Source organism: Penicillium psychrosexuale, assembly GCF_028828465.1.
Source record: "Penicillium psychrosexuale strain IBT 29551 chromosome Unknown utg000003l, whole genome shotgun sequence".
NCBI classification, from domain to species: Eukaryota; Fungi; Ascomycota; class Eurotiomycetes; order Eurotiales; family Aspergillaceae; genus Penicillium; species Penicillium psychrosexuale.
Window position 1 is genome coordinate 3,170,394 of NW_026643188.1, and position 26,866 is coordinate 3,197,259.

At 47.7% G+C, this 26,866-nt stretch overlaps 13 protein-coding genes across 13 annotated transcripts; 10 read left to right on the forward strand and 3 right to left on the reverse strand.

Annotated features, from left to right (window-relative positions):
- Positions 1 to 663: 663 nt before the first annotated feature.
- Positions 664 to 2,354, forward strand: N7518_005088 (MFS transporter; the record flags this gene model as incomplete). Its single annotated transcript, XM_057186015.1, has 2 exons — positions 664 to 1,282; positions 1,351 to 2,354. 2 exons carry the CDS (start codon positions 664 to 666, stop codon positions 2,352 to 2,354), a joined length of 1,623 nt encoding a protein of 540 aa, XP_057042785.1.
- A 1,561-nt stretch (positions 2,355 to 3,915) lies between these two features.
- On the forward strand, positions 3,916 to 4,149 carry N7518_005089 (uncharacterized protein; the record flags this gene model as incomplete). The annotated part of the gene is made up of 1 exon (XM_057186016.1): positions 3,916 to 4,149. The coding sequence occupies one exon, from the start codon at positions 3,916 to 3,918 to the stop codon at positions 4,147 to 4,149; it is 234 nt and encodes a 77-aa protein (XP_057042786.1).
- A 1,126-nt stretch (positions 4,150 to 5,275) lies between these two features.
- On the forward strand, positions 5,276 to 6,570 carry N7518_005090 (fungal specific transcription factor domain-containing protein; the record flags this gene model as incomplete). The annotated part of the gene is made up of 3 exons (XM_057186017.1): positions 5,276 to 6,318; positions 6,372 to 6,486; positions 6,535 to 6,570. The coding sequence occupies 3 exons, from the start codon at positions 5,276 to 5,278 to the stop codon at positions 6,568 to 6,570; spliced, it is 1,194 nt and encodes a 397-aa protein (XP_057042787.1).
- Positions 6,571 to 7,420: 850 nt separating this feature from the next.
- On the forward strand, positions 7,421 to 9,205 carry N7518_005091 (MFS transporter; the record flags this gene model as incomplete). The annotated part of the gene is made up of 4 exons (XM_057186018.1): positions 7,421 to 7,536; positions 7,604 to 7,878; positions 7,936 to 8,807; positions 8,873 to 9,205. 4 exons carry the CDS (start codon positions 7,421 to 7,423, stop codon positions 9,203 to 9,205), a joined length of 1,596 nt encoding a protein of 531 aa, XP_057042788.1.
- A 743-nt stretch (positions 9,206 to 9,948) lies between these two features.
- Positions 9,949 to 11,449, forward strand: N7518_005092 (adaptin-binding domain-containing protein; the record flags this gene model as incomplete). Its single annotated transcript, XM_057186019.1, has 3 exons — positions 9,949 to 10,825; positions 10,980 to 11,303; positions 11,370 to 11,449. The coding sequence occupies 3 exons, from the start codon at positions 9,949 to 9,951 to the stop codon at positions 11,447 to 11,449; spliced, it is 1,281 nt and encodes a 426-aa protein (XP_057042789.1).
- Positions 11,450 to 12,010: 561 nt separating this feature from the next.
- Positions 12,011 to 13,704, forward strand: N7518_005093 (uncharacterized protein; the record flags this gene model as incomplete). The annotated part of the gene is made up of 3 exons (XM_057186020.1): positions 12,011 to 12,485; positions 12,541 to 12,621; positions 12,680 to 13,704. The coding sequence occupies 3 exons, from the start codon at positions 12,011 to 12,013 to the stop codon at positions 13,702 to 13,704; spliced, it is 1,581 nt and encodes a 526-aa protein (XP_057042790.1).
- A 172-nt stretch (positions 13,705 to 13,876) lies between these two features.
- Positions 13,877 to 14,554, reverse strand: N7518_005094 (uncharacterized protein; the record flags this gene model as incomplete). Its single annotated transcript, XM_057186021.1, has 4 exons — positions 13,877 to 13,941; positions 14,019 to 14,217; positions 14,280 to 14,339; positions 14,456 to 14,554. The coding sequence occupies 4 exons, from the start codon at positions 14,552 to 14,554 to the stop codon at positions 13,877 to 13,879; spliced, it is 423 nt and encodes a 140-aa protein (XP_057042791.1).
- A 131-nt stretch (positions 14,555 to 14,685) lies between these two features.
- Positions 14,686 to 14,874, forward strand: N7518_005095 (uncharacterized protein; the record flags this gene model as incomplete). Its single annotated transcript, XM_057186022.1, has 1 exon — positions 14,686 to 14,874. The coding sequence occupies one exon, from the start codon at positions 14,686 to 14,688 to the stop codon at positions 14,872 to 14,874; it is 189 nt and encodes a 62-aa protein (XP_057042792.1).
- Positions 14,875 to 15,478: 604 nt separating this feature from the next.
- Positions 15,479 to 15,775, forward strand: N7518_005096 (uncharacterized protein; the record flags this gene model as incomplete). The annotated part of the gene is made up of 1 exon (XM_057186023.1): positions 15,479 to 15,775. One exon carries the CDS (start codon positions 15,479 to 15,481, stop codon positions 15,773 to 15,775), a length of 297 nt encoding a protein of 98 aa, XP_057042793.1.
- Positions 15,776 to 17,983: 2,208 nt separating this feature from the next.
- Positions 17,984 to 18,710, reverse strand: N7518_005097 (Hpt domain-containing protein; the record flags this gene model as incomplete). The annotated part of the gene is made up of 3 exons (XM_057186024.1): positions 17,984 to 18,386; positions 18,450 to 18,622; positions 18,678 to 18,710. 3 exons carry the CDS (start codon positions 18,708 to 18,710, stop codon positions 17,984 to 17,986), a joined length of 609 nt encoding a protein of 202 aa, XP_057042794.1.
- A 3,651-nt stretch (positions 18,711 to 22,361) lies between these two features.
- Positions 22,362 to 23,166, forward strand: N7518_005098 (protein tyrosine phosphatase-like domain-containing protein; the record flags this gene model as incomplete). Its single annotated transcript, XM_057186025.1, has 3 exons — positions 22,362 to 22,846; positions 22,903 to 23,042; positions 23,093 to 23,166. The coding sequence occupies 3 exons, from the start codon at positions 22,362 to 22,364 to the stop codon at positions 23,164 to 23,166; spliced, it is 699 nt and encodes a 232-aa protein (XP_057042795.1).
- Positions 23,167 to 24,519: 1,353 nt separating this feature from the next.
- N7518_005099 (uncharacterized protein) lies at positions 24,520 to 24,847 on the reverse strand (the record flags this gene model as incomplete). Its single annotated transcript, XM_057186026.1, has 3 exons — positions 24,520 to 24,536; positions 24,593 to 24,776; positions 24,833 to 24,847. The coding sequence occupies 3 exons, from the start codon at positions 24,845 to 24,847 to the stop codon at positions 24,520 to 24,522; spliced, it is 216 nt and encodes a 71-aa protein (XP_057042796.1).
- A 1,612-nt stretch (positions 24,848 to 26,459) lies between these two features.
- N7518_005100 (uncharacterized protein) lies at positions 26,460 to 26,829 on the forward strand (the record flags this gene model as incomplete). Its single annotated transcript, XM_057186027.1, has 2 exons — positions 26,460 to 26,585; positions 26,662 to 26,829. The coding sequence occupies 2 exons, from the start codon at positions 26,460 to 26,462 to the stop codon at positions 26,827 to 26,829; spliced, it is 294 nt and encodes a 97-aa protein (XP_057042797.1).
- Positions 26,830 to 26,866: the final 37 nt, after the last annotated feature.

Here is a 26,866-nt window from a genome sequence, read left to right on the forward strand (position 1 = left end):
TCAATTGATTGTATCTATTTGAAAGAATACTATATTTATCACCTGTGGCATGCATGCATTAGCGCGAGTTCTCGCCCGAGCTGGCATGGCAGGGTACGTGCCATGACACTAAAATCAGCGTTACGGGAGGATCTGCATAAACGAGAACGAGAAGGAATCCGACCTAACGCCATCCAACGCCATCCCACGCTAACGGAGCGCATAGCCACCAGCAGACTCCTGTTCGAATCCCTTTTATAACCCCTGTGAATCCCTGCTCGAACCCCTGCAGACCAAAATACTAAACGACGGGCAAACTTCGGCACAATGCCGGACATAGGAAATAAGAGACTACCTCCGAAACCTGCAGCCTTACAACCGCAACCCCTGCCAGCCGCGATTCCTGCGGACTAAAGTACTGAACGACAGGCAAACCTCTGCACGATACCGGACATAGGAAATACAAGACTACCTCCGCATCCTGCGGCCTTACAACCGCAACCCCTACATATTCGCTTTGTCTATCAGCATCGAAGTCTTTCCTGTTGACGAGAATATGTATATATCTGAAATTCTGAATCTTTCAATGTTCACATCTTTGCTACTTATAATTTCTCTTCACTTGGTAACCTAATACCTACCCACAGTCTCTCTCCCTCACCGGCATAAAAAGACAGCGGTAGCATGGTCCTGTCAACGTCAGATTTACACACGGCGGCGCCTGCAGGCCCAGCCGAAGCTGAAGCTGACGGACGGTCCGCGAACTGGTCGCCTGGTGAACATCCCTCGAAGCTCTCTCAAGCCGGTTCTGACTCTGGCTCCTTCTCCCTGAGGGATGAAGAGAAACAGGTGGCTGCTCAAGTCGGAGCGGTTGCTACAGATCCTGCAACGCCGCTGGACTCGAATATTGTCGACTGGGACGGTCCCGATGACCCCGGAAATCCAGTCAACTTCAGTGGTCTGATTAAAGGCACTAATGTCGGAATCGTGAGCGCGCTGACTTTCATTACTCCGCTCGCATCGTCTATGTTTGCGCCTAGTGTGCCTCAGCTCATGGAGGAATTCAACACTACGAATACGCTGTTGGGCTCGTTCGTGGTGACGGTCTATGTGTTGGGTTTCGCCATTGGACCACTCATTCTGGCGCCGGCCTCGGAGCTCGTCGGGCGAGCCATTATCTACCACATTTGCAATCTCGGCTTCACGGTGTTCACCATTGCATGCGCTGTGAGCACCAACATGGGAATGCTCATCGTCTTTCGGTTTTTCCAGGGCTGCTTTGGCTCGGCACCCGTTACAAATGGTGAGTGGTTTCTTTGATCTGTTCAATGCCGATCCGATGTACTGACACTCCACTTTTCCCTTTTGTAGGTGGGGGTACGATTGCGGATCTCATCGTGCAGGAAAAACGGGGAGGCGTCATCGCCATCTATGCCCTCGGACCCTTGCTGGGTCCCGTCATCGGGCCAGTAGCAGGAGGGTACCTGGCCGCAGCCAGGGGCTGGCGTTGGGTCTTCTGGGTTCTCACCATCGTGGGCGGATTCTGTACCATCGCGTGCTTTGTCTTCCTGCGCGAAACCTATCCCACCGTCCTCCTGAAGCGCAAAACGCAACGCCTCATCAAAGAAACTGGCAACACGAACCTCCGCTCCAAACGAGACAACGGCCTCTCCACCGGTCAGCTCTTCCTTCAAGCCCTCACCCGCCCATTTAAAATTCTATTCTTATCGCCGATCGTCTTCGTGAGTTCGATTTACGTGGGTATAGTCTACGGGTACCAGTATCTCATGTTTTCGACCTTCACCAGAGTCTTTGAGGACCAATACGGATGGCCAACTAAATCCTCCGGTCTAAGCTTCCTGGGAATTGGCATTGGCTCGCTCCTCGGACTGTTCGTCATTGGCGCTGCATCGGATCGTATTCTCAAGGCCAAATCCAAGCCCACCCCAGAGGCCCCCTCAGGTGGCATGAAGCCGGAATACCGTCTGCCACCGCTGGTCGTGGGTGCGTTCTGCATCCCGGCCGGTCTGTTCATGTATGGTTGGTCTACGTATTACAAAAAACACTGGATCGTGCCGCTCATCGGCACTGCTATCATGGGAATAGGCAATATTGCTGTTTTCATGTGTATTACGAGTTACCTGGTCGATGCGTTCACAATCTACGCGGCCAGTGCGTTGGCTGCCAACACGGTCGTGCGTAGTATTATGGGTGCATTGTTGCCCTTGGCGGGACCGGCCATGTATGACTCGATGGGACTGGGATGGGGGAACAGTTTGCTGGGATTTATTGCTGTGGTGTGTATTCCTGTGCCGTGGGTGATGATACGGTATGGAGAGAGAATGCGATTGGCATTTGATGCGAGTAAACTATAGACAGGGCGGCTTCAGGGTAGATGAGGAAATTTTTGTGTCTCGACATAGTGCAAGCTTGACACAGTGTCCATAATGTCTAATTATCTCTGTTGTTCTCATCTCTAAATGGTAGCGTAGCTATGGCCATATCGACCGTTCTCTCCAGGTTTGTCATTCAGATGTTATTCTCCGGGTATTCCACGCTGGTTGCCTCGTCTTCCACTTTCACCTGAGCAATCCTCGTCGTCCTTGCTACGCCCTCAATGCTACCCACTGCAACGGCTGTCTTTCTTCCCGATTCATCAAGGACCCATTTCATTGGCCCGGGTGGCAAATTCCCCTCTTCTTTCCACTCTAAGCCAGATTGAATCCTGATATCCAAGTCGAGCGGCGTGCATGTTCCCAGGAAAACTCCCCACCAAATCTACTCGGAATATTCTCCGTATCAATATACTTCGTCAGTGTTGGCATCATCTCCCTTGCCGGCACAATTACCACCTTTTCCACTGTCCCCGGGTCTAGCCATTTCCTCATAATACCCCACATCCATCCAAAATATAACGGGGCATTGAGGACCTGAGAAGGCGCTATTAGTTCCCGTGCTATCAGCGTGTATGGGAAGCGGACAAAAAGGAAACGAAAAAGAAAATTTCCACGGGAGACACACAAAAAGCCGATCAATAATTTCCGGATACCCTATCATCAGCAATTGTCCAATATCACTAGCTCCAATACGGCTAGCTCAAATTTATGGACCAATCAAAATGCATTCATACTATACTCATAGATAATGATCATCCAGGCATTGAGCATATAGAGAGCAGATATCTGTCTAAGCATCCATGGCTTCCAAAATGTTGTGGTGGTCACGTGCCGATCACATGCCAATGCCTGGTTTGTCAGGCTTCACCTAGCTATCTAGCTAGTTAGATCTCGATCATTGTAGAGAATCGAACCTTCTTCATCTCTCTCTCTCTCGCTCCAAGACAAACCATGCACTAGATGCGTTCACTCGCATCCTTTGGAGCTACTCGCTCGCGCGCTAGCAATTGAGAGACCGATCAGTGTCAGTCTTGTCGAGATGTCAAAAAGAAAGAGCGTTCTAGACGCCGTGCGGCTATCGAGCTGGGGAGAGGAAAACAAAAATAACGTATGGAAGAGAGTTGTTTACTGTGTGGCCTACGGCACCCCTCTGCCCCCGCACTCTACTTACTACGTAGCCTCTCACTTCACAATGACTATCTGGAGGTCTAAGGCCGAAATCCCTAGTAAGCTATTCCATTTATGTCCATGGAGAGATGTTTATTGACTATTAATAGTGCAACTTTCTTCTTTTCGTCTTTCATACCTTACAGCACCTCGCAAGCAACTAAATTTCCCTACCAGCCACAAGATCCTTTTCTGATTTCTTCATTTTCCTTTATATCATCAGTCCCTATCGTTTTGCCGTTTAAAGTCGCAGCTATTTCTCGTCCTGGAATTCCTTCTTCGGGAGCGTTATCATCTGGCCGTACCTCGAGCCCAATGCCTTCCTTTGCCTTCAACACCGCCATCCCACAATCGAGAAACACAAGTGCTCGTCATGCTCATACTCGAAGGCAAAGCTCCGGAAGTGGTCCATGAGTTTGAGAAAGTTATCGACAAAATGCCTGCCAAGTTTCAAATCAAGATAACTGATGCGTTTGAGAGCAACGCATCAGCCGGCGTGTTTGTCCGAATGACCTGGGAAGCATACGCCCGCTTCCTGTCAACCGTGGATATGGAGCCGTTACTTCCAGTTGTTGGGCCCTCCCTTATTCGGGCCCAGCTTCTCTGAGAGGGGACTTAGCCTAGCTTTGGGTACCTTGTTCTCCTAGCAGACGAACAATGAAGGTGCATATATGATATGAAGGTGCGCAGAATAACTTGCAGTATATCCTATTGCTTTCCAACAGGAACAGAGACCGACGATGAACGGTAATACAGACTTGGTTGTTGATAGTACCTATATTGTAGGAGAATTCAAATTAATGGGATGAATACTCCATATAACTAATCCGAAGTGAGCATAGTAACGCATACCGACGGCATAGTATAATGGATCCGATAAGCTAAATCCGATAAGCTAAATCCGATGAACAAACTCCGAAACTCCGAATTTCCCCCGTTTTCTCCGAGCCGCCTAAACTCCGATCTTCGTCATACCCGCCACAGTTCCCCTTCATCTCTTTACAATGCGTACTCCGTACCGGACTTCTAACTCCGTTATATGAGGTAAATTCTGCAATACAATGAGTCAAAGCTCTTTAAACCGCAACGGGCCGGGTCTAGCGCAAAGCCCTGCGTCTCATCGCCGAAAGCGAAAAGTCCTTAGTTGCGAGCATTGCCGATGCTCCAAATTAAAGTGTGATCGTAAACAACCTTGTGGTGCTTGCACGCGGCGAGGATGCGAGCTGTCATGCTCGTTCTTGGTTCCCCCCAGTGCTGCAACTACATCCATTCACATTCATCCAACAAAGTCCAATCCCTCGTTGTCGAATGTGCCATCCAGGAACACCTCCGCCACCCCCTTTGCCTCATTGAGGCAACCTGCTACTAGTTGCTTGGATGATAGGTCTGAGCGGTCAGGTCCTGGCGAAATTCAAGATTCCCACGATAGTCGCTGGGAAGCGGTTCTCCAACGGCCCTTCCCGGAACATGATCCTGTCGCAGCAACTGACACTTTGTCTCCCTTTTCAATTGGTTCGAGTATCTCGCTTCAAGATATCATTGAAATTTTGCCCTCTAGAACCAGCTGCGACTGTCTGGTTTCTCATTTTTTCAATCACATCTCTGCTCTGTTCCCCATTCTCCATGGCCCAACATTCCAGAAGCAGTATGTTGCATTCATGCAACAGCCCTATGAAGTGGATCTCTCTTGGCTGGCTTTACTTTTTTCTATGTGCTCTCTGACATTGAACACTATGGAGCCAAGTGATCCTAGACTGGTCGATTTATGGCCGGCGGGGTCTCATTCCAAGGAGCAAGAGGCTGTGACTTTGTCCCGCCAGCTTCAGCAAACTGCGATGGTTTGTCTTTTACAAGATCAATTTTTCATCCGACATAAGCTCAGCACATTCGAGGCTTTGCTGATGGTGATATATAATCTTTCTCACAATGAGTCTGTCGATCAAGGGTGGGCCCTGTTGGGTATGGCCTTAAACATCGGCATAGCCCTACGGTGCAATGTCGACTCTCAGGGACTTAACCATCTCGAGACCGAGAGACGCCGACGCTGCTGGGTTGGTATATTGACTCTACATACATACCAAGCCATTCTATTTCGGGATATCGACATGACATTCCTTCTTGATATAAAAACCACAATGCCCGCAGACGTGAATGATGCTGATATCACCCAAGAAGGAATCTCGCGGCCATCTAGTTCGCCCACGCAGATGTCTGTGATGATGTTCAAAGCTCGACTTTTCCGGATCTCCACTCAGATCTGTCACCATATATCTGGTCCTTCGCGACTTGAGATAGAGCCATTGAATAAATTTGATGCTACAATCGCCGAGGAACAACAGAGATGGGACTCCACATATTTGGTGGATGGTGCCCCAAACATATTGGATTCCAGTTACGCCTATTGGTGCATTCTACAAACATATGCACATCAACTTTATCTTCTTCTACATCGCCCTTTCCGCCATTCTCAGTCATCATACTTCCTTGCAACATCTAGAGAGAGGTGTATAGCTTCCAGTGCCGCCTTACTAGGAATCCATCGCCAGATCTACGAAGTTCCACTGCTTCGACCCTATCTCTGGTTGCTTAGAGGAGTCACAAGTTTAAAGGCACTTCACGCTGCCGTGGCGCTCAATTCGTGCCTTCTAGATATGTCACCGTCTTTTGATTCAAGCTCGTATCGGGAGGAGTTAAACTTACTTGTGCTTCGAATGAAGAGCCTTTCTCGTCGAAGTGCAATTTGCTTGAAGGCGCATCGCATACTTCTTCAATTACAGTAGGTTATGCCCCACGTGATGGCAAGCAGGTTCAACTGACGAATTTTTCTAGGACTCAATTCGGCGCAGAAAACCCGCAACTACCAAATTCAGGAACTCGGATCGAGAGCACAATTGAAGACTGGACTGATATGCGGGAATGGTTTGGACCGGATCTTTTTAACTGGGTAAGACATGGAACCTGTGATTGTTTGACTCTATACTAACTTGCCCAGAATTTAGATAATGTTGGCAATCTTCCTGCAGTTTGATTTCTCCTTTACATTAGATGGCATCTCTGGTGATTTCAATGTATATCAAATTTGTTACGCCACGCTGACTAGTTGTTAAAAAGGGAAATTCTATTCAAGTTCGAATACTCTTCAATAGGCAGAAACGCCATTAAATAGTAATATGCAACTGATCGCAAAGTACGAAGTACATGAATAAGCGTTTCTTGACATTCGTTTGCTGCATACCACCGACCGGTGATGGGACGATGATATTGATGTTTGATTGACCTCAAGATATCAGATATGACGTATCGGTCTTCACTTCAAATTACTCGTTTTTCTCGGATATCATATTCAATTGTCTAAATGTTGTACTGCTAGGCAAATACGAGCGGGAACTCCTTGAAGAGCTAAATCAATATATCAGACTCAAAAATCGAAGACCATATATTGAGATTCGGGCGAGGGAGCAAGTACCAGCCGTATAAAACGACCAAAAGCTTGATCAGACTGATCCAGAAGCTGTGGGTCATTCTTTCGATCGCAGAAATCCCCCTGGCTTACAAAATGGAAGTCCGATACTATTCGGCCGAAAACTAACTAGGACTGACCGGAGTTCAAGTGCATCGGAGAAAAATGTGGCAATGGTTCCTACCTATGTCCGATGCGCCGACGATCAAATCCGGATTTGGCTGATAAATACTAGGGGCCAGATAAAATGAATTCATCAACAGAGCTGGGCTATGATTCACGGCCTAACGACTGCCTTCACTTAAATCCGGTAGCTTTACTCTATGGGGCTCAATGATAGTTAAAATTTCAGTGGCTTTTTCTTCGCAACCCACTTCCTTTTTCATATTCACTGCCGGTCTTCAGCTGTTTTCCTACAATGGAATCACTCTTTCAATATCGACGTATCAGACAATCTGTTCGCGACCAACTAGCAGAAATCAAAGAAAAGTGCACCTGCGAGAACTATACACCCGGGTCACCACACAGCTCGAGGTAAGTGATAGCTCGGCGAAGCTTTGCAAATCTATCTTTCAACCCATGCTCATACTCCATTATCCAGCTGTCAGTCATGCAATGTTGGGTTTTCTTTTCCGCCGAACCAATCCTCACTTCAAGCAAAGCCTTCCACCGATTCCATCATCATTGTGGACTGGGATAGTCACGATGATCCTTTGAACCCTGCAAGCCAGAGCGTGTCGCAGAAGCTGGTTATGACCCTTCTGGTCTCTTTACTTGCTTTTTCTGTAACTGCCACATCTGCGATTGATGCTTCCGGCGTCCCACAATACAGTGAATACTTCAACGTATCCGAAGTAGTCGGGTCTCTTGCAACAGGTAAGTAAAGACCTTTGAAATGATTATCCCTTTTGCACAAGTTGACCGTTCCAACAGCCTTATTTCTGGTCGGTTTCGGGGCCGGCTCTCTCCTGTCAGGCCCATTCTCTGAGACGTTTGGCCGGAATTCTGTCTACCTGATAACTATGCTCCTTTTTCTGATTTTTATCATGGCTGCGGCACTCGCTCCAAACCTCCAGGCTCACCTAATCTTTCGTTTTCTTGCCGGTTTATTTGGCTCTACTCCACTCAGCTGTGCTGGTGGCACGGTGGCGGATTTGTGGAATCCAGTACAAAAGACGTACGCTTTTCCAGCCTATGCTATTCCATCATTTGTGGGACCTATGGCTGGTCAGATAATAGGCAGCTATATTCCTACTACTTTGGGATGGCGTTGGCTTGAGTGGATTATGCTTATCATGGGAGGTGCGATTCTTCTTATTGTTCTTGTGTTCCAGCCAGAAACATACGGGCCTCTTCTTCTGTATTGGAAAGCAAAGATTCTCCGCGAAGAAACTGGGGACGAGAGATACAAAGCTCCGATGGAGATGAAAAACCAGGCTTTGGGCCCGCGACTGTTGGCCTCGGTATACCGGCCATTTGCGCTGGTTTACTCTGAGTTGATTATCATCTTGATGTCGCTGTACCTTACCGTTGTCTATATTGTCCTCTTCACCTTTTTGGAGGGATATACATACGTTTTTAGTCATCCGTATGGGCTTTCACAGCAGATGACTAGTATACTCTGGGTGGGGATGCTATGTGGTATTCTTCTCACTAGCTTCCTAGTTCCGGTAGTTTACTCCTGGACTGCCAAAGAGTACAAGAGAACTTCTACTATTGCCCCTGAAGAGCGATTGTGGTATGCGATGCTGGGTGGTGCTCCAGCGGTGCCGATAAGTTTGTTCTGGATGGGTTGGACCTGCTATGTAAGTGCCCTTGATTTGCTCATCGTTGTCTCAGTCACTGACTTTTGCGCTCTCTCTATGTTCAGCCGTCCATATCGATTTGGTCTCCTCTCATTTCCTCGGTCTTATTCGGGTACGGAATCACGACTATTTTCCTTTCCACATACATGTATATCATAGATTCCTATGGTGTATACTCAGCATCTGCATTGGGGTTCCTTGTTTTTACTAGATATGTGGTCGCAGGCGGTATGACGGTTGCTGGTGGGCCTATTTACCGTTCTATCGGTGCGCATTACACACTGACCATTTTGGGGGCCATCAGTACAGCCATGGCCACAATTCCGTACTTGCTTTATGTATACGGACCAAGAATTCGCAAGTACAGCAAATTTGCTGTCAACACTGGTGCGGAATGATGCTTGAAACTCGGCAAATCTCATGCGAAGAGCTTTGCTGCATAACTTTATGCGTTCGGCAAAAGACTGTTAATTAGATACTGAATTAGAATTTAGAGCTCCTAATAGAATAATAGACACTTTATACAAACAAAACGATGACTAATCTTATGTAGACCTTTTTATAACTAGTTAGATCCGACGGACCTACTGGTCACCTTACAACAAACTTCTCTTATTACCCTTCCAGAATAGAGTACTGAAGGCAGCGTGAATGGCCTGGAAACAGCGGTCTAGATAATGCAAGTAAGCTACATGGATAAATCAGGGCAATACTATCTCGTGTACCGGAAGGGTACATATGCGAGCAGCACGGGATAAGTCTGCATGAAGTGGGTGTGTACAACTTCAACAAAAAGAGGCAATAAAAAGAGATGATAAAAGAGGAATTCTCGAGAAAATATATCCGCCGACCAAAAGTGAGGACTTGGAAGTCGTCTTCAGATGGATGTTGACCTCGAAAGCGTGTTGATTATGTAGTCTCCCGTGATCAAGTCAAGCTCAAAAGCGGCAAGTGGTGAGTACTAAAATGGAAAGGGGAAGGCAGACCTATCCACCCCGTTATTTTTACGATGCGGGGGACAGCTATCAACAACACCACATTTTCCCGCTGGAAACTATCAATGGACTGAACTAGGCACTACCTCACTCAAGGTTGCTAAGAGACATCTCAAACCCAATCGCACCCAAGACAAACCGCCATCATGACCTATTCAGCGCCCCCATCCAACCCCGCAAGCTCCGCGAAATCCAATGTGAAGAATATCTCCAACCCGCGCCGCCTCCTAATCCTCACACCAACAACCCAATCCCCCACAATAATCCCACCACTCCTACACTCCCTAACCGGTGTGCCCGTCCTCGACCCGCCACAACAGCCAGCCCCTTCGCCAACCCTGACCCCAACCCCACCACAGCCAACCTCAAATTCAACACCCTCACCACCAACGAGCACTTTCGCCGGATACACAACCCACAGCCCTCTACGCCTCGAAACAAAATACTACAAAACAGAAGTCCCCGTATGGGTCGACGAGATCCCACTCGCGATCCACGACACAGATGCACAAACTACTCCCACACCAACACCCACAGCCGAGCAATGGAAAACCGACTTCTTAAGCACAGAAGCTGAGATTGTGCGCGAAGCTGTCGGGGCTCTGGTTGTGTGCGCGCATACTCCTAGCGATGTGACACCTTTACCAAGCTCCAATGCAAACGCAGACCCCGCCGAGCGGTCCGACGTGCGCGCACTGCGTGATCTGATGCGTGGTGTTGGCGCTGTCAAGGAGCGCATTGATGAGGAGCGTGGCGGGCTCGGTGATGTGACTGGTGTGTTTGTGTTGATTGGGGGGAGGAAGGGTGCTGCGGGTGTGGGTGTGGGTCAGCAGGGATCCAAGGGTCCCGATGTGGAGCTGGGGCTTGGCGTTGATGATGGGGATTTAGGTGGTGGAGAGGCGGTGCCATTTTCGGTTGGGTGGTGGGAGGATCAGCTTTTTGATATGGGGTTGGTGGGGTGGGAGGTTGTTGAGTGGGATCCTAAGGAGAGTTTGGATGTTGAGACGAGGAATCAATATGGAGGTGAGTTTACTGAAGCAACCCATTCGCGGTTGAGCAGTAGTATTGGAGGAAAACTTTGCGCACCTGGAATATCGGAGCAGGAATGATATGCCTCACCCGCGAATGGGCTGTGTGGCAAGATTTTGGATTTTAGCTGACTTTATGCTATTACTAGAACGAGAGGGTATGCATCGTATCAAAGAGGTCCTTGAGACTCATGACTGGTCTATGGTTGGGGGTGACGATGGCTTTGATGAAGATAATGACCCTGCCATGGATTCCGATGATGATCTTCAAGACCAACTATTAGGTCTGGGTAGCTCTCGTGGGTTCGGTGATGAGGTTCATGAATTAGAGCGCGAAATGTTCGGTTTACGTATGGCAATCGAGCGTGGGGGTGGTGATGGTGATGAGAGAGATGATTCTGATAATGATGGCGAAGATGAGTTTGATGTTGAGAGCATGGAGGCATTGATGATGCGCATGCAGGCAATCAAGGGTATGATTCTATGTTGATCTCTCAGGCTCGCTATAGTTGACGTTGCGGTGTACTGACTTGGCTTAGATATGACCTCCGAGCTGCCGGAGGGTGAACGGAAACGATTCGCTGCGAAGGCCGTGCAAGATATTATGCGCGAGCTCTGAGATTACTGGTTATTCTATATAGATTCTGAATATTGAATAATCATATTTTATTTTAGCATGTTATGTAGACCATTCACATTTTCCACCTTTCCCACGGCCTACATTCTGTTTTGTAGCTAATTCTTCTTACCATACTAGCTACAACAACAATAACGGGGGTCTAAATGACTTTCAAAACTACCAAAAGAAAAATCATGACGATGGATACAGATCCCGCACTGCCACAAACTGAGCCACACCGCCCCAAATGTGGAGACCTCTATGCACTTTTGTGACGTCAGAATATTCCAAGGCACGAAGCCAACTTGACAACGAGCTATGTACCGTGCATGGATCACCCTGGTTAGCTTATTGCTTGAATAAATCTTGGCCTCACTACATGATCTTCCCCATTCCCCACATGTTGGGTACTCGAAAGCGCCGCGTCGTCATGTCTTGAGTCTCCTACACGACACACCCCTTATTCAATTCCTAGTCTACGACATATTCTCTCTCATTTTCATGCGACCTGAACATACACAATAAACGATTGGACGGACAAACCGATCACTTGTTTTCAATATGCATTTTCCGGCACGGAGTTGTGCCCCTATCCTGTCGGCGGCGACGGGGAGGATATCACAACGTGGTGCTCCGTACGCCTCGTTAGGGAAGATTGGCTCGGCTGGGATGAATGGATGGGTTGGTAACGGCTCTTCCGTTTTCTCTAGACATATCCGTTCATTCTTAGGGAGTTGTCTCACCAGGGATATTGGTCTCAGAGCTTCTGGTGCATCACCGGTAACGAAGCTGAGATGTGCTGGGCCGGCTGCAGTTCCAGGAGATTATCTTGCCTGGATTCAGATCAGGAAATTCCGCACTGAAACTCATAGACAAGCCTCAGGCGATAAGCAGACGACTGAAGAGCTTTGGGAGAAATTCCAAGTTAAGGAGGGCAATCAACAAGCTCGGCCTCAGCGGACAGTTCTTAGGGAGGATGGCGGAAAGGGAAAGTCACCGATGGAAGGAGAAACGTGGCCTGAAAGGTTGACCAAAGGTAAGAAGGTGGTGCTATGATTGATTCGAGTATCAATGCTGACTTTTGGAGATAGGCAAAATATTGACGACCCCTTCGCGGCTTTTCAAATTGATCATTCCTTTAACAACCGTCGGTAATGACGGCCATGATAAAGGTATGCCGGTGTTAAACATTCTCCCGTCACTTGGCCATCATGCTAACAGCACAATCAGAAGTCGAGCCCATAGCTATCCTAATCCACCCTCAACAACCACTATCATACCTAGAAAGCTTGATCCAGTCAGAGCTACCCCCAATCAAAGGCAACACCGACAAGCTCCGCCCACCAGCCGTATCCTTCATCGCAATCCAGCATGACGACAACGCTATCAAGCCCAAAAAGCGGATCGAGAACGAGATCGACCTAGACGCAAACCAAAAAAAAGAAATAGGCTTCATCCCCGGCAACGATGGCCTTGGCGGTAGCAAACCCCTGAACGGCCGGTCCCGGGAAGAAGACGTCGAGACCTACAGCTATCCACGCAGAACGAACGGTAAACCCGAGCACTTCGTGCGCTGGTCACAGGCCACGGAGATTGGCGACTTTATCCGGGACGCTGCGCACGCGGGCGAGTTCATAGTGACGATCGAAGGCGCACCGTCCGGCCTAAGTCAGATTCGCGTCACGGTGCCGTCGTTCAACGAGCGCACATATTATCTGCGCATGCGGCTGCGCAAGCTCTCACGGCGCATTCAAACCATGGCGGATGTGAAAGAGAAGTGTGATGCGCTGGCGCATCGGGGTGCGCAGCGGGTTGCGATGAGCGGATTTGGAATTCTTGCCGTTTGGTGGTTTACGGTCTACAGATTAACATTCGAGACTGACCTTGGGTGGGATACCATGGAGCCTGTGACTTACTTGGTCAGTTTGTCGACGTTGATGGGGGGTTATTTGTGGTTTTTGTATCACAATCGGGAGATTTCTTACAAGTCTGCGCTGGAATTTACCATCAGTGCGAGGCAAAAGAAGCTTTATCTGTTGCATCATGTTGATTTGCAGCTTTGGGAGTCCTTGGTTGATGAGGGGAACTCGCTCCGCGGGGAGATTAAGAATATCGCGGCTGAGTATGATGCTGAGTGGGATGAGCGGGCTGATGAGCATGATCAACGTGTAACGGAAGTCTTGAAGTCAGACCGTCGGCAGAAAAATGAGAAGAAGAAAAGCGAGGACGATAAGAAGAGTGAGGACGACGATTGATTATTTTGATCTGTCCATTCTCCCTAAGTGTATGTATTGCATTCCATTCCATTTCTGGTCATGCGATGGTCTCCAAGTTTCATACTTCAATTATACAGAATAGACATTAAACAGCATGCATATGAAGCGAAAGAGAAAACAAAATTCTTCCAGAAACACTCAATCCCAAATATCACAGCGTTCCATTCCGCACAGGATCGTAGTACTTCTTCGGCTCTTCCTGCCTCGTACGTTTGTCTATGTATAAACATTCATCAATATCACCTTCACCAATCAGTCATCCAAAAAGGAAAAGAAAGATGCACAATACATACCAGATTCCAAACCCGCAGATCCCCCAACCTCCCCCTTCCTCCTATTCCGATTATTCCTCACATCGCGCGACCGAAAAACACTATACAACAACCAACCAGCAACCCAATTCGGGCCGTACTCGCCAGTCGTCGCCCCACGCTCGAACAGGCCGCGCACGAGCGGCGGCGCATTGTGACAGATCTCGAGGATCGCCCAGCGCTGGCAGTCCGGGCGGATGTGATGCCAGAAAAAGGGGGGCGGGTTTCTGGGTCGGCGCGCACGTTGTCGAGGAGGTTGGAGGTGTCGAGGTTCATGCGGTTGTAGACAATGATTGCTTCGTCCTAGATAATGTCTGTTAGGCGGTACTTGGAATGTATCGTGTGTGTGGGTGGTATATGAAGATTGGAGAAGGAGAAGGAGGGAAGGTAAGTGCTGAAGGCCCGGTTGGTATACTTACTCGCATGGCACGGTAGTATTGCTCATGGTGCGGATCTTGTGGGTTTAGACCCAATGCGAGCATGAATTCTTCTTTCGATACTCGAGGTCCGACGGGCATCGTGGTTGGATTCCTCAATTGGGTGTTGAATGGGGTGTTGTTATATAGTGTGCTGTATTTGCCGTGGTTGATGGAAGAGTAGAGCCGAGCTTGATCGAGATCCAAGAAAGAAATCAAAGATCAATGTGAATATGAATGTGTATTCAGAACTGAAGAAGCCAACTCACAGCCCGCGCCAAAGCCAGACTTTATATCTCTCTCCGCTCCCGATTCAAACAGATCTCAACGGCGCGGAAACCCATCTAACGGCCGTTGGCTGCAAATTGCACGGCGCCGAGGCCGCCGTGCCGATACAATCAGAGACGCCTATGCCGGAATGAAGCAGAGCGAACGGACAGCACGAGACAAGAAACAGAAACAGACGCAATCAGACCAAGCGGGGAAATGGGGCAAAGGGCAAACCCACAATCAGATCGATATAACACAAGCACAAGGATCCGGGGCAGAGGACAGGGATCTAAGGGATATGCTTCGAGGCTAAGACACCTCTTACCTCGCAACAAATAAAGATTATTATTGTTTCTCTTGGCGTGCATGCATGACCGACAAAGGGAAGCGTAAATATGGAGGGTACGAGTCGAGTGTTGCAGTTGGGGTATTTTCATTTAGCTATTTTGGGGCTTTCTGGTCTGTCTCAGCGCTTACGATTCTCTCTCCGGGATTAGACGCTACTGTACTTCTTGCAGGATTCGTGGAGTCGGGTGGTACATGTACAATGTACGTGTAGATGATCACTGCACACCCGTTGATATACAACCCCGGGCTACATCAAACTGTGATCCGGGCTGCAGTGTTCGCTTTTAGTGGTTTAGCGTGTGCAGGGTAAGTAAACCGTTGGGGGCTGGTGGAATCTAGAAGATATGGTACGGCGCTGTGATACAGTCTTTCTCCGGGGGAAGTAGGCTGGGGGCATGAAGTTCCGATATGGCAAACGAGAGCGTGCGTATTTTACAAAGCGCGAAAAAGAGGAAAGCAGAAGAGAAAAAGGAGGTAGTACAAATCCTCCTATTCCTGTTCTCTATCTCTCGCTCGCCCCCTCGAAAAGGACTCATCTCAGGCCAGGGTGACGAGTCGAATAAAGCGAGACAATCGCAAACAGAGTCATCGTGGACCCAGAACTTGGGGTCGAGGACTGAGCGCGAAGATAGCAGGCTAAGTGCGTTCTGGTATATCGAGGGCGACTTGCTGAGCTCAAGTCTGCTATCCGAGACAGACGGGTAGAATATATATTTATGCTTGCGTGCATGAGAAAGGGGTGTGCTTTCGAGGTCAATTTTTGCATTGTATATTGGCCGGAGTACACACTACCGGATCTAGGTCGAGATCTCCATCCGACAAGATGTACAACATAAGTATTCGGTAGGGAAAGAAAGCTAGTATCCCTGTATTCTAATATCTTTGCCACGAACCTGTACGCATCCGCCATGAAGAAAATCGACACAGCTCTAGCCTAACGGAACCAAGTCTGGAAAGCCACATCCCCAACTGAGGTGTGGGGAGAGCTAAGAGAATCAGACCGTGCATCCCAAGCTCGGCATCGAGGTCCACTGAGACCCAACCCAGCAGCAAGCGAAACATTCAGTCACCCTTGCTAGCGGGGAATAGAGCCAAATAAGGCACCTGTGCCTACCCGACGGCTTGCAGGCATGCTGCAGAAAAGAAACTCGTTGGCTATGTCGTGTAACCTTCCAGGCCGGACGCCAGGCCAGGATGCAATTGAGCTGAGATTTGACCGACCGGAACCCAAATCGGTGCCGTTGCTTGCATCTGTCAGTTTTTGGATTTTAATGGTAAGCGCGTATTTGCTTCCCATTGCGGGAAGGGGGATCCGGGTGGAAGAGCTTGACTCGATTTCAATTTTCTCGTTTGTGATGGGTGCATATGCAATGAAGGATAGTCAGTTGAATGGGACGAGCAACGTGGCAGCAGGTATGGCCAATTGATGTTTAGATTTAGACCTATCGTGTGCCCTTAAAACACAATAGGGTTGAAAATAACGGCTGCTATACGTGCCAAAGGTTGGTTTAGTAACTACCAAATGGTTTGTGCAAATAGATGTATCATAAAAAGGAAAACGACACGTAATTCTTGACAGGAGGTCCTACCATCCTATCTCCGGGTCGATTGAGCTTGTCCCCGTTGGCGCCGCGATTAAAGAACGGATGTCACATTGTGGACAAGACAAGGACCAGCCAAGGCGGATCATCTGCGCACCACGATTTGAATGACACTGCATAATCCCGCTGCTGCATTTCATACTAGAACGGACTGTTGAGAGATGGAGCCATGGTTGAGACGGCAAGGCCATGGAGATATGAGAAGTATATGTCTGACGCACTGAATCGTAACTCAAGATAGGAAGAGGGTTCTCTAGGGGCACTTCATAGGACTCAATGGTTAACAAAACTATAGCTAACCAAACAGGCTAGATCTCAGCTTAGGCAATATGTGAGCGTGTCATTGTCGCTGGCGTCGCACCATCTCCATACTGCAGGTTCCCGGTACTCGTTCATCATTCGCTATTGGGCACACAAGGCCGGATGCAAGCGCAAATCTTGCAGGACTTGTTGTCAGTTAGAGTAGACAGTGGAGGAATATGTTGTTTTGAGCGCACTAAACTCGTGAAGTGCAGCATTCAGGAATCAGGGCTTGTGAAGCACGCACACACAGAGATCTAGACGTACCCTCCGTTGAATGCAATGACAGATCTAGCTGATCAACACAACCGACCAATCAAGCGGCGATCAAATAACTATATATCTAAGGTTAGTTTGACCGTCCCGCATCCGCATAGTATAAAGTTCCAAGGTTGAGTCAAGCTTCCGAGGTTCCCTAGAGCATTCTTGGAAGTGGCTGACGGTCAAAAAGCTTTTCAGGGCGCCACTTCTCGGCTCGGATGCTTGAAAGTTATATGATCATCAGGGCAAGTGTCGGGCAATACTTAAGCTTACTCAAATCCAATATTTAGGTACTTTTGTTGATTACTTTAGCTACACTTTTAATGTCTAGGCATGTTACAGGCTACTTCTTGGGTTACACGTACCTAATGCCTACTATACGATGACCCACGAAACAGAAAGCGCAGGTTAAAGGCAAGAAAATAGGGCCTGATAGAGGCACTCGGGTTTCCGTATGTCGCTATTGTTCAAGACCCCTCGGAATCGTCACGATTCTCGCGCCTGCACCTACGTGACAGATCAGGAATATCCGTTTGCACACCAGCGTCCGGACGGGAAAGGGAGATATGGTGGGGGAGATTGTTATGTACGTGTCAAGAAAGCCAGAGAAGCCAGGATGGGAGAGAAGAGAAAGGGAGTGAAAAAGGGCAAAGGGGGAAAAGAAAATGAAAAAGCCAGTTGCCATGCTCCATCCGTCGCTAAAAAGAAAAAGGGAAGGGAGGGATATCAACCAGTCCGCATGACAGCTTATTTAAGAAGAGGCTTCCTTGGTGAGCTCCTCAGTCTTCTTGGTCTCGGTGGCTTTGGCCTCCTCCTTAGGCTCTTCCTCGGGCTCTTCTGCCACCTTCTTCTTCTCCTCCTTGACCTCCTCCTCTTCCGGCTTCTCTTCTTCGTCCTTTACCTCCTCGCCGTAGTATCGGCGGAGGAGTTTCTCGACCTTTCGATATTCGACCTTGACTTCATCCAGGGTATTTTTGATGGCCTTGAGGCAAACCTCCGTGTCCGGTTCGTCAATGAGACCTGTCTCGTCCTTGTGGGCGCCGAAGTTTTGGATCTTCTCGCAGCCGTCCTTCACCTTGACAAGGCCCAGTGTGGCGGATGAGCCCTTAAGGAAGTGCCCAAGGGCAGAGAGTTCATCGAGGTTCTTGTCATCTCTGTTGCTGGATGATTAGTAAAAGGACTATCTCCAAAATTTCACTAGCTAGGACATCACTCACATTTCCTTCTGAATTTTCTTGTAGGTGTTCTCAGCCTGGTCAAAGAAACCGTACACAATGCTCTTGCTGAAGTCGCGATCCTCCTCGTCATCGTCCATCTCAAGGATCTGTTCGAATGTGCTCTCGTCGAGGATCTCCTTGTAATCGGAGAGCTTGGGAGGGCCCTGCTTGGCCTAGACTCGGATATCAGGCCGAGGAACCTTTGACCACGGGGTAAGAAGTACTTACCTGCTCGGCCTTTTTGGTATCGGCTGGTGCCATGGTTGTGTATGTGTATGTGGAGGGGATGCTTTAAGGAGTAGGTGAGAGCAACCTCGTGTAATGCGGTGGTCACGGTGGATAGTAATGAAGTTGATTTATCCGGTCTGATGCCCAGCCAATCCAGATGGAATACTAGGGGCTCTGCTTGCAAATCCCAGTCAGCTCAGGTTCCAAGTGATCCAGGTCTTGGATGGATAGAACGATGTGGCAAATCAATGAACGTGAGGTCTCGAATGTGAAGATCAATGATGATACAACAAGGACGTCAGAACCGTAAGATCTGCGCACAACGCATATGTCGTCTTACAAAGCCAGTAGATGTTACGGATTCAGGAACCAATGTGGTAAGGGAGCTGTTAATGGGGACAATGGTGAGCGGCTCCGGGGTCTATGGCCAAAGAGAAGAGGCTGGAACCGAAGCGAAATACAGCCACCAGATTGAGTGGGTAGTGAGAGGTGGGAAAACCAAGACAACGGGAGTTGAGGGAATAGAGGGGTAATGCGATACCACAACAAGCAGGGGCTGGAGGGGGGAAAGAATTAAAAGAACCAGGTGTGGATGTGGTATATTGGTAGAGGGAATAACCAGGGCCATTCAGCGCATATACTCGAACGGTGGTCCAGTCACAGCCTTGTAAGCCAGCACTAGCGCATCGCAAGTGCTGCAGCCCCAAAGCCAGTGTCTCCACTAGGAAATTGACAGGGAAAAAAGAAGATATTCAAAGAGAGAGGGGCAAATAGGAAAGTGCATCCTACCTATGATATTTTTTTCTCGATTCTGGAGATGACCAAGTGCCGAAAGTGCGACAATGGGACACAATAAACTGCAAAGAGAAAAGGAAAAAGGTCGAAAAGAAATTAAAGATGCGGAGAAACAGAAAGGAGGATGTTGAAGCAGGCGAGGGGGGGGAAGAGAGGAAATCGGAGGGGCGGAGAGAGAGAAGGTGGGAGAGGAAGGAGGTGGGTGGGTAGGTCAACTCCAATCCGAAGGGCCCAACTCAAGGATATTGGGAATTTAGTGATTTAGAGAGGGGAAATATATCAGAGAAAATCGACAAAAATTACTCAAAAATAAATAAATTGTCAGCTACTCATTTCAAATTCACTAGAATATTGTATCGCGAATATATGTATAAGTAATATTGGTATTATTTTACATTCCTCGCATCGTCTTGGCGTGAAACAACTCCAAACCCACGATTGCACTAGAACTAGTATGTTGTATTATTAGCTACGGGGTGCTAGCTATACAATAGCTTCTATAAATGCGATTTTATTCTTCTTCCGTAGCTGTGGCCGAAGTCTCCAAAAAAAAAAAGCAATTCTAGACGGACATGACTAGTACAATCTTCTACTTCGTATGGAGCAGACTTAATTGCTTCTTGCGGTTAGACAGCACATTATCATCTTATATTTTCAGCCACGATCTCTCAAGGAACTGTTATCTCTGGATCAAATTTCTCCGAGCTTGGTTCGTGAGCCCAGTGGAGTACAACCGTGGCATCAGCTCTTGAATTGATGGGTCCACTACGGAGTAGAAAGAAAATGCTCGGAATGAACGGGACAGCCCCTCGATGACCTGCTGGAAGTAGGTTTAGTGGAGACTGATAGGGTAAAAAAACACACCAAAAACACGACACGTTTTCTGACCGCAAAAGACAGCTCCTATATATCTGGCAGCAGTGGCCACAGGACGACATCATCGGGCCGCCGATCCCATAGGGAACGTCATTTGCTCTTTCCCCATGCGAAGTATGGATGGTCACACGCTGAACCATTTAGGGAACTGCAAATAGCCATGGCCTTTTCCTTTTTGTCCTCGGGGTTCTTTGGAAGAATATCGGCAGAACTTTTCGTGACTCGGTTAGTACTGCTTGAAAACAGAAAAACAGGAATAAACTTCTAGTGTCTGAGTAGACTTTTAGCCGCGCAGAAAAAAAAATAGGGTAAGACGTAATTATTCAGGCTCGTACAGCAGGGAAGCACGATCGACTTGGGCCAAGTGTGCAGATAGAACCTGATCCAGTTGGTCTGGACCCTCGAGGACCGTGTCTAATAACTCGGAACGCGCTCGTTTGGATTGTATGTTGCATGGATTTCTCATCTGACGTACTCGGTGATAGTGAGCTGAACGACCAATGTGTGAGCTCACGGCTCCACGGCTCCTTTTTCCCTCTCAGCGGGGAAGAAAGGGGGGTAATATTGTTGGGCTAAGTCAAACGCGAAGGATTATGCTGTCACCGATGACGATGGGAGTTTTGGTGTTTTCTTTCATTCCTCTTTTTTGGTCTGGCTTCACGGTTCGGATGTCATATGAAAAGACTGGAGAATAGGTTAGTGATATGTCAATTGAAATCGGACATGTCCACACTCGCGAACCGCAGCCATCTTTGCTTATATAGAAGAATGGGGTCATTTGCGCATCTCCTTTTCCCTGGATTTTGCGCGAAGTGGTTGGCTCTCCATCATAACCCACCAATGAGAAGATGCGACAGTAGCCATGACATCATAGGATGGGGCCGTAGTTCAGCTCCCCAGCCGCTGATGTCATTTTAGCGTAACGGCAAATTACGGCAATGACGTCAGTCACCATTAATTAGTTACATCGAATTACTCACTTACATACAACGGACTGTTTACTCTCTACTTGTGTACCCTACTGATTCCATTGTGGTCTGTCATGCACAAATTCTAAAAGATTATATACTCATAATCCCTCAACGCCTGACAGCCCTCAAAAGGCTTGAGATTTACCACATATGCAGGATAACATCATGGCTTCGCCTACGACGACAGCCCGCATACGCCTATGAACAAATGCATGGTAGTAGTATGTACGGAGTACGGAGTACAAATGTAAGAAATGCAAATTTTATCGATTTCGTCGATATGTGAATCAGTTTTTGGTAGATAGCATCGGAGACAAGTGGACTATAAATTCAATTTACTTTTCTCTCTCTCTCTCTCAGGAACGATTAAATTAGCCGATTTCATCCCAAATCCGAGCTTTCAAATCAAACAACAATCCCTCCGATAACCCACCAAAACCAGTCGAGTCCAAAATAGACCAGAGTCCAGACTACGCATGTTTGCTGCATACAAGATAGCATCCTCTTGCAGTAGACCGGACTAGATCAGCTAGTCTTTGTAACCCTAGCAGCCAAGAGCGCCTCCATGGGAAGTCATCCACTTAGCTGCCGACACATGCACTTTGTGAGCGAATCACGTAAAGACTATTCCTCGGCAGAGGGCTTCTGAAATTGTTTTGCATAGCTATTATATTCAGGGTGAGAAGAAGAGAGACTGCATGGCTGACTTCTTAAAAGGGTGGTTGCGTAGTAGCATGTAGCACCCGACTGAATAACAAAATTATAGTGATACTCTCTTTTTCTTCAATCAATCTTGCATAGCCGTCCAAGAAAACTCAACAGACAACAAAATAAAGATGCGCTATACCCCAGATCTCAAACGCTTTTTCTCCACAGCTTCGTCGAGGTCTTCCAGAATGCTTACGTAAGGAACCGTGACCTCGGTCTTTTTTTTGTTGATCGCGAGCTTCCCAACCAAATCAACATTTCCAGTTCCTCCATTCCGGGCAACATCATCACCAATTGCCTCCCCGACCCCAACAAGAAGCAATTCCGGTCAAAAATGGCATCAGTCAAAACATCAAGCGCCCCGCGCTCCGGCTCTTCGGGTCTAACAAAAGCCTACCTCTTCACCTACAACACCGTCAACCTCCTCGCCTGGGGTACCTGTGTCGTCTACACGGCGTCCCTCCTCCCAGCCAATGTCTCGGCCAAAACTCTCCCGGAGGTCTTCGGCCAGACTTTCTCCCCGCTACTGCTGGCCACCCAGTCCCTCGCCCTGTTGGAAGTGCTGCACAGCGTGGTAGGCCTCGTGCGCGCGCCGTTCATGACGACAGCCATGCAGGTTTCTAGTCGGCTGCTACTGGTTTGGGGAATTATGGCACAGTTCGGTGGGGATATCGTTGGTGCTGGGCGGACTACCCAGCTGGGTGATTATGCGTATCTCGGGTGTGTCTTTGCTTGGGGCATTACGGAGGTTATCCGTTATGGGTTCTTTGCTATTACCTTGTCTGGGAACTCGGTTCCGAGCTGGTGGACTTGGTTGCGGTAAGTCTTCTTTTTTCTGTCGTGTTTCATGGGCTGATGAGTTTGGCATTGACTAGGTACAACACTTTCTACATCTTCTACCCCATTGGGATCTCGAGCGAGTGCACGCTTATCTTCCAGGCCCTTGGACCTGCTGGCGAGCTCAGCCCGCTTTTCCGTTACCTTTTGATTGCGATTCTCGTGATCTACGTGCCTGGTATGTTGTTCTTACAGTGTTCATGGTGTTGATTACTGACTACCTACCAGGATCTTATGTTCTGTACACGCACATGATTGCCCAAAGACGCAAGATCATGCGCGGCAAGAAGAGAGCCGATTAGACAGCTCACCCTCAGCACATAAATATGATTAAATTGGGTGGGGAACGAAAAGATGAATTGGATTTATAGCTAGCCTGATGCTCAAAAGAAATGCAAGAGTCCGTCATATTTAGGACCCATTTAGGGTCCGGGGCCCCCTAACAGTGCGGACATGGTTCTTACCTCTTGTTCAATATTGACTAGAGTCAACTTGATCTAAGGGTATAGTCATCATCCTTATTAACTAACAATTATCAATATGCCTTTTTGGCTCAAGGCTTTTCCGCGTTCCTAAACTGCTAAAATTGAAATTGCTACCTAGACGATGCGGGCAGAGCGGTTGGAAAACATGCTTTGTCTAACTTCTTCAGAACTCCGTCAACGTCAACGGGCCCGGGGTGTCTATTAGTGAGCTCAAAGAGATAGCCGGATGCTGATCTTCCCGGGAGTAGCGAGAAATGGCATTATCAAATTCCCCACGGCTGTAAAAGCGCTATATTAGGAGAGGTTTGAATGATGGATAGCGTAATGGACATGCGTCGCTAGGCACCGAGGAGGGTAATGGGCTTCCTAATGCGGGTGCTATAGTGCCTCCTCTAGTAGGCCTGCTGTAGGAGGAAAAGAGAGCAATATATGGGACGCAACGGCGACCACTCTAAGACTTGACAAGGCTAGACCAGGAGATATCGCCCGCGCACGCTATTTGCGCTTCGTGAATGATGATTACGTCAGGATCGGCGAGCGTGACAAACTAGTGGACCTCGCCTCTACTTCAAACAAGGATATCGGCGTAATGTCTTGGTCGATTGTAGATTGATCTCCCAAGGTACTTCGGATTCGATCCGCTCATGAATGGCGCATGATTGAGAAAACAGGGGCTGAATCCCACAAGCGAGAGAAGGGCGAGACTCCAGTTTGCTAGACGAAGGTAAATTATTTTCAGTGTTTAGCCACGGCTTTCCTAGACTTTAAGCTTTTGGCAGATGATCTTGGAACAGTGACGTCATTATGGGTCTGATCAGCTGAAGTCAATCCCCGGATTTCCAACTTTCCAACGTTGCACTCTGGATTCAATGATGGCTTTACATCTTAATGCTAACCCTATTCAGATATGGTCTTCAATTCATAGGAGTGGTTATTGTAAGTCAGTAAATTTTCGATTACAGAGATAATGGGGATATGAAGACAAGCAAGAGCAAGCTTGTATGCACATTGCGCGCAAGACTAAAGATATTGAGAATTATAAAGTATTCATTGGCATAAAGGTCATCTGAAACTATTGTACAGGTAGAGCTTTGTCTTTCTACCACCTGGGTGCTAGCAAAAAAAGGTATCTCATTATCCCCACAGCAGTCCAATTGCTTGAGCACCCGTTTAGTGCTTAGCGGCCTCTGCATATCATTAGCATTGATTCCATGCCACAACCTTGTTTGATTTTCAGTCTTACCCTTGTGGACATCAGCCTTGGTGTTGTGCGACGCCTCGTCCTTCTTGTCGAAAACGGCATCCTTTGCGGCGGTGGCTCGGCTGCCTAAGCTGGCATCAGAGTCCTTGGCGACATGCTTGTTGGTCTCCTTCGATGCCTCAGCACCACCGCCCTGAACGGTCTCAGCGACGTAGTTAACGGCGTTCTGATGTCAGATATTAGCACTCAAGACATATTATGCGGAGACTGGATGAGGCGAACCTTGGCGGTCTCCATAATGTTGATGTTGACGAGGTTGTTGGAATGAGGTTGGATATTTCAGGTATTTGTTGAGTTGAAGGCTTGGGAAGTGTATGATAAAGGAATTGGGAAACAGAAGCAGAAGAGGCTTCTTATAGTAAATGGCAGGTCGTTTGGTAGCAGGGCTCAGGTTCTGACGTCATCTAACGAGCAACCTTGGAAGAACCGAGCAACGAGTAACCAGCTTTGTGATGTAATGAAAGGGAGGATTACTTGTTCTTACATGTACGATGATGGAAAAATCTCTCCACTTACCAAGCTGTTCTATATTGTACAATAACAGCGTAATTCGGGTCGGGGTACATTGTAGGCTGCTTTCTTGAGATTGTGGGGAAATGACGCATTAAAAACATGAACTTTGTTTTTTTGCCATCAAAAGCAAGTTCTCTACAATGTGACAGGTATCACGCTCACTATGTTGTAATTAGCCAGTCCCTATGTTTGAGGACCTCGGCTATAGCAGCATAACGGACACAGAGAGTTTTAACTCAAGAAATCATCCAGCAATGAACAAGATCTCTTCTATCAATAGATCAAATGTGATGTTTAGGTATTTCAGCGAGTTTCATGCAAGATGGATACCATTCTGGGGTAATTTCTGTCATTAACGGATGTATACATGCACTATAGTTCGTCGTACATGGAAGTAATAAACGTACATTGTACCCTTCCTTTCTATTATTGTAATTTTGAACGGGAAGGGAAGGGAAGGGTGTGCCATCTGTCTCTGAGGGCAACTATCAATAAATGAGTTTATGCCATAGTATTTCTAAAAACAAGCGACAATGAAATCAATTCTAGTCATGTTCGGGTCTTGCAACTGCTCTAGGCTACATATTGTCCTAGATTCAGAAAAGAACATGCAAAACCTGGAAGTAAGTCTTGAAACTTGACATATGTGCATAGGCGCTTCAAAGGGCGCCACTTCAGAGATTTATGTAGGGGTTGTTTCAAATTTCTATAATACTATATATTTAGAAGGGCATTTGCGAGCAGGATTCAGGGGAACCCAAAATAGGGATCATCTACATCTCTACCACATCTACATAATGGTCGTAGCCATTAAGCCTGATTGGTTTCCAGGATTTTGGGGCCGGCGCGTATGGCAATGTACAGTGGGTGATGCTCTGCATTAGTGCTATTTTAGTCCCGAAGCGATATCTTGCCAAGGGACGAGAAAGATTTCTATATTTATCCTTTGTTATTATCTATTCATGTACCTATGTAGACTTGTTCTAACCACTATTTTGGGAGGACTCCCTCTTTGATTCGTGGCCTATCGATAAACCTCAAATCTAGTTTACGCGCTGGCACGGCCCGAAGCATTCAAGGTTGCAGTACTCTGCAAATATTGAACCTACTAATGAATTACTTAGCACCATTGTTGGAGTTTCAGTTATCGCCAGCCCCATGCAGAGATAAAGCGCTAGGGTACTTGCAATACTCCAGTGTACTATAAGAACCTCGAACAATTAACACTTTTTGTAATTATCTCAATCAATAACCCATCTCACTTAACACGGGTTTTATTTTAAAGTTATCGATTTTCTTCTTTACGGCACATTCAAGCCTAGCTCATCATTACACAATGGGGCAGGCCAAGAACGCTCTCCAAACTTTCATCGCCGGCATTCCAGATGACAAGCTGTCGGGCTTCAAAAATGTGATTTATGCATTGTACAAGGATCTAAACTTCACTTTGGTCCATGAAATAGTATGGCTACCAACCCTTCTTTCTGCTGTCTTGGGGTATCTTGAAATTTACGGAGCTAACATTCAACTGTTCATAGCCAACAACTAGCCATCCCGGTGAATACCACGACATTTACGTTGAGGGAAACATCGACTCGGCGCTGAGAAAACAGAACATTCGTGTGGCAAGGGCACTGGTTCCCACCGACGGATCATGGAGTCCCCAGCAGATCCGACAGGCGCTTCTATCAAATGCGGCCAGATGAAAGAGTGTAAGTGATCTCTCGCTTTGTGCTACATTCC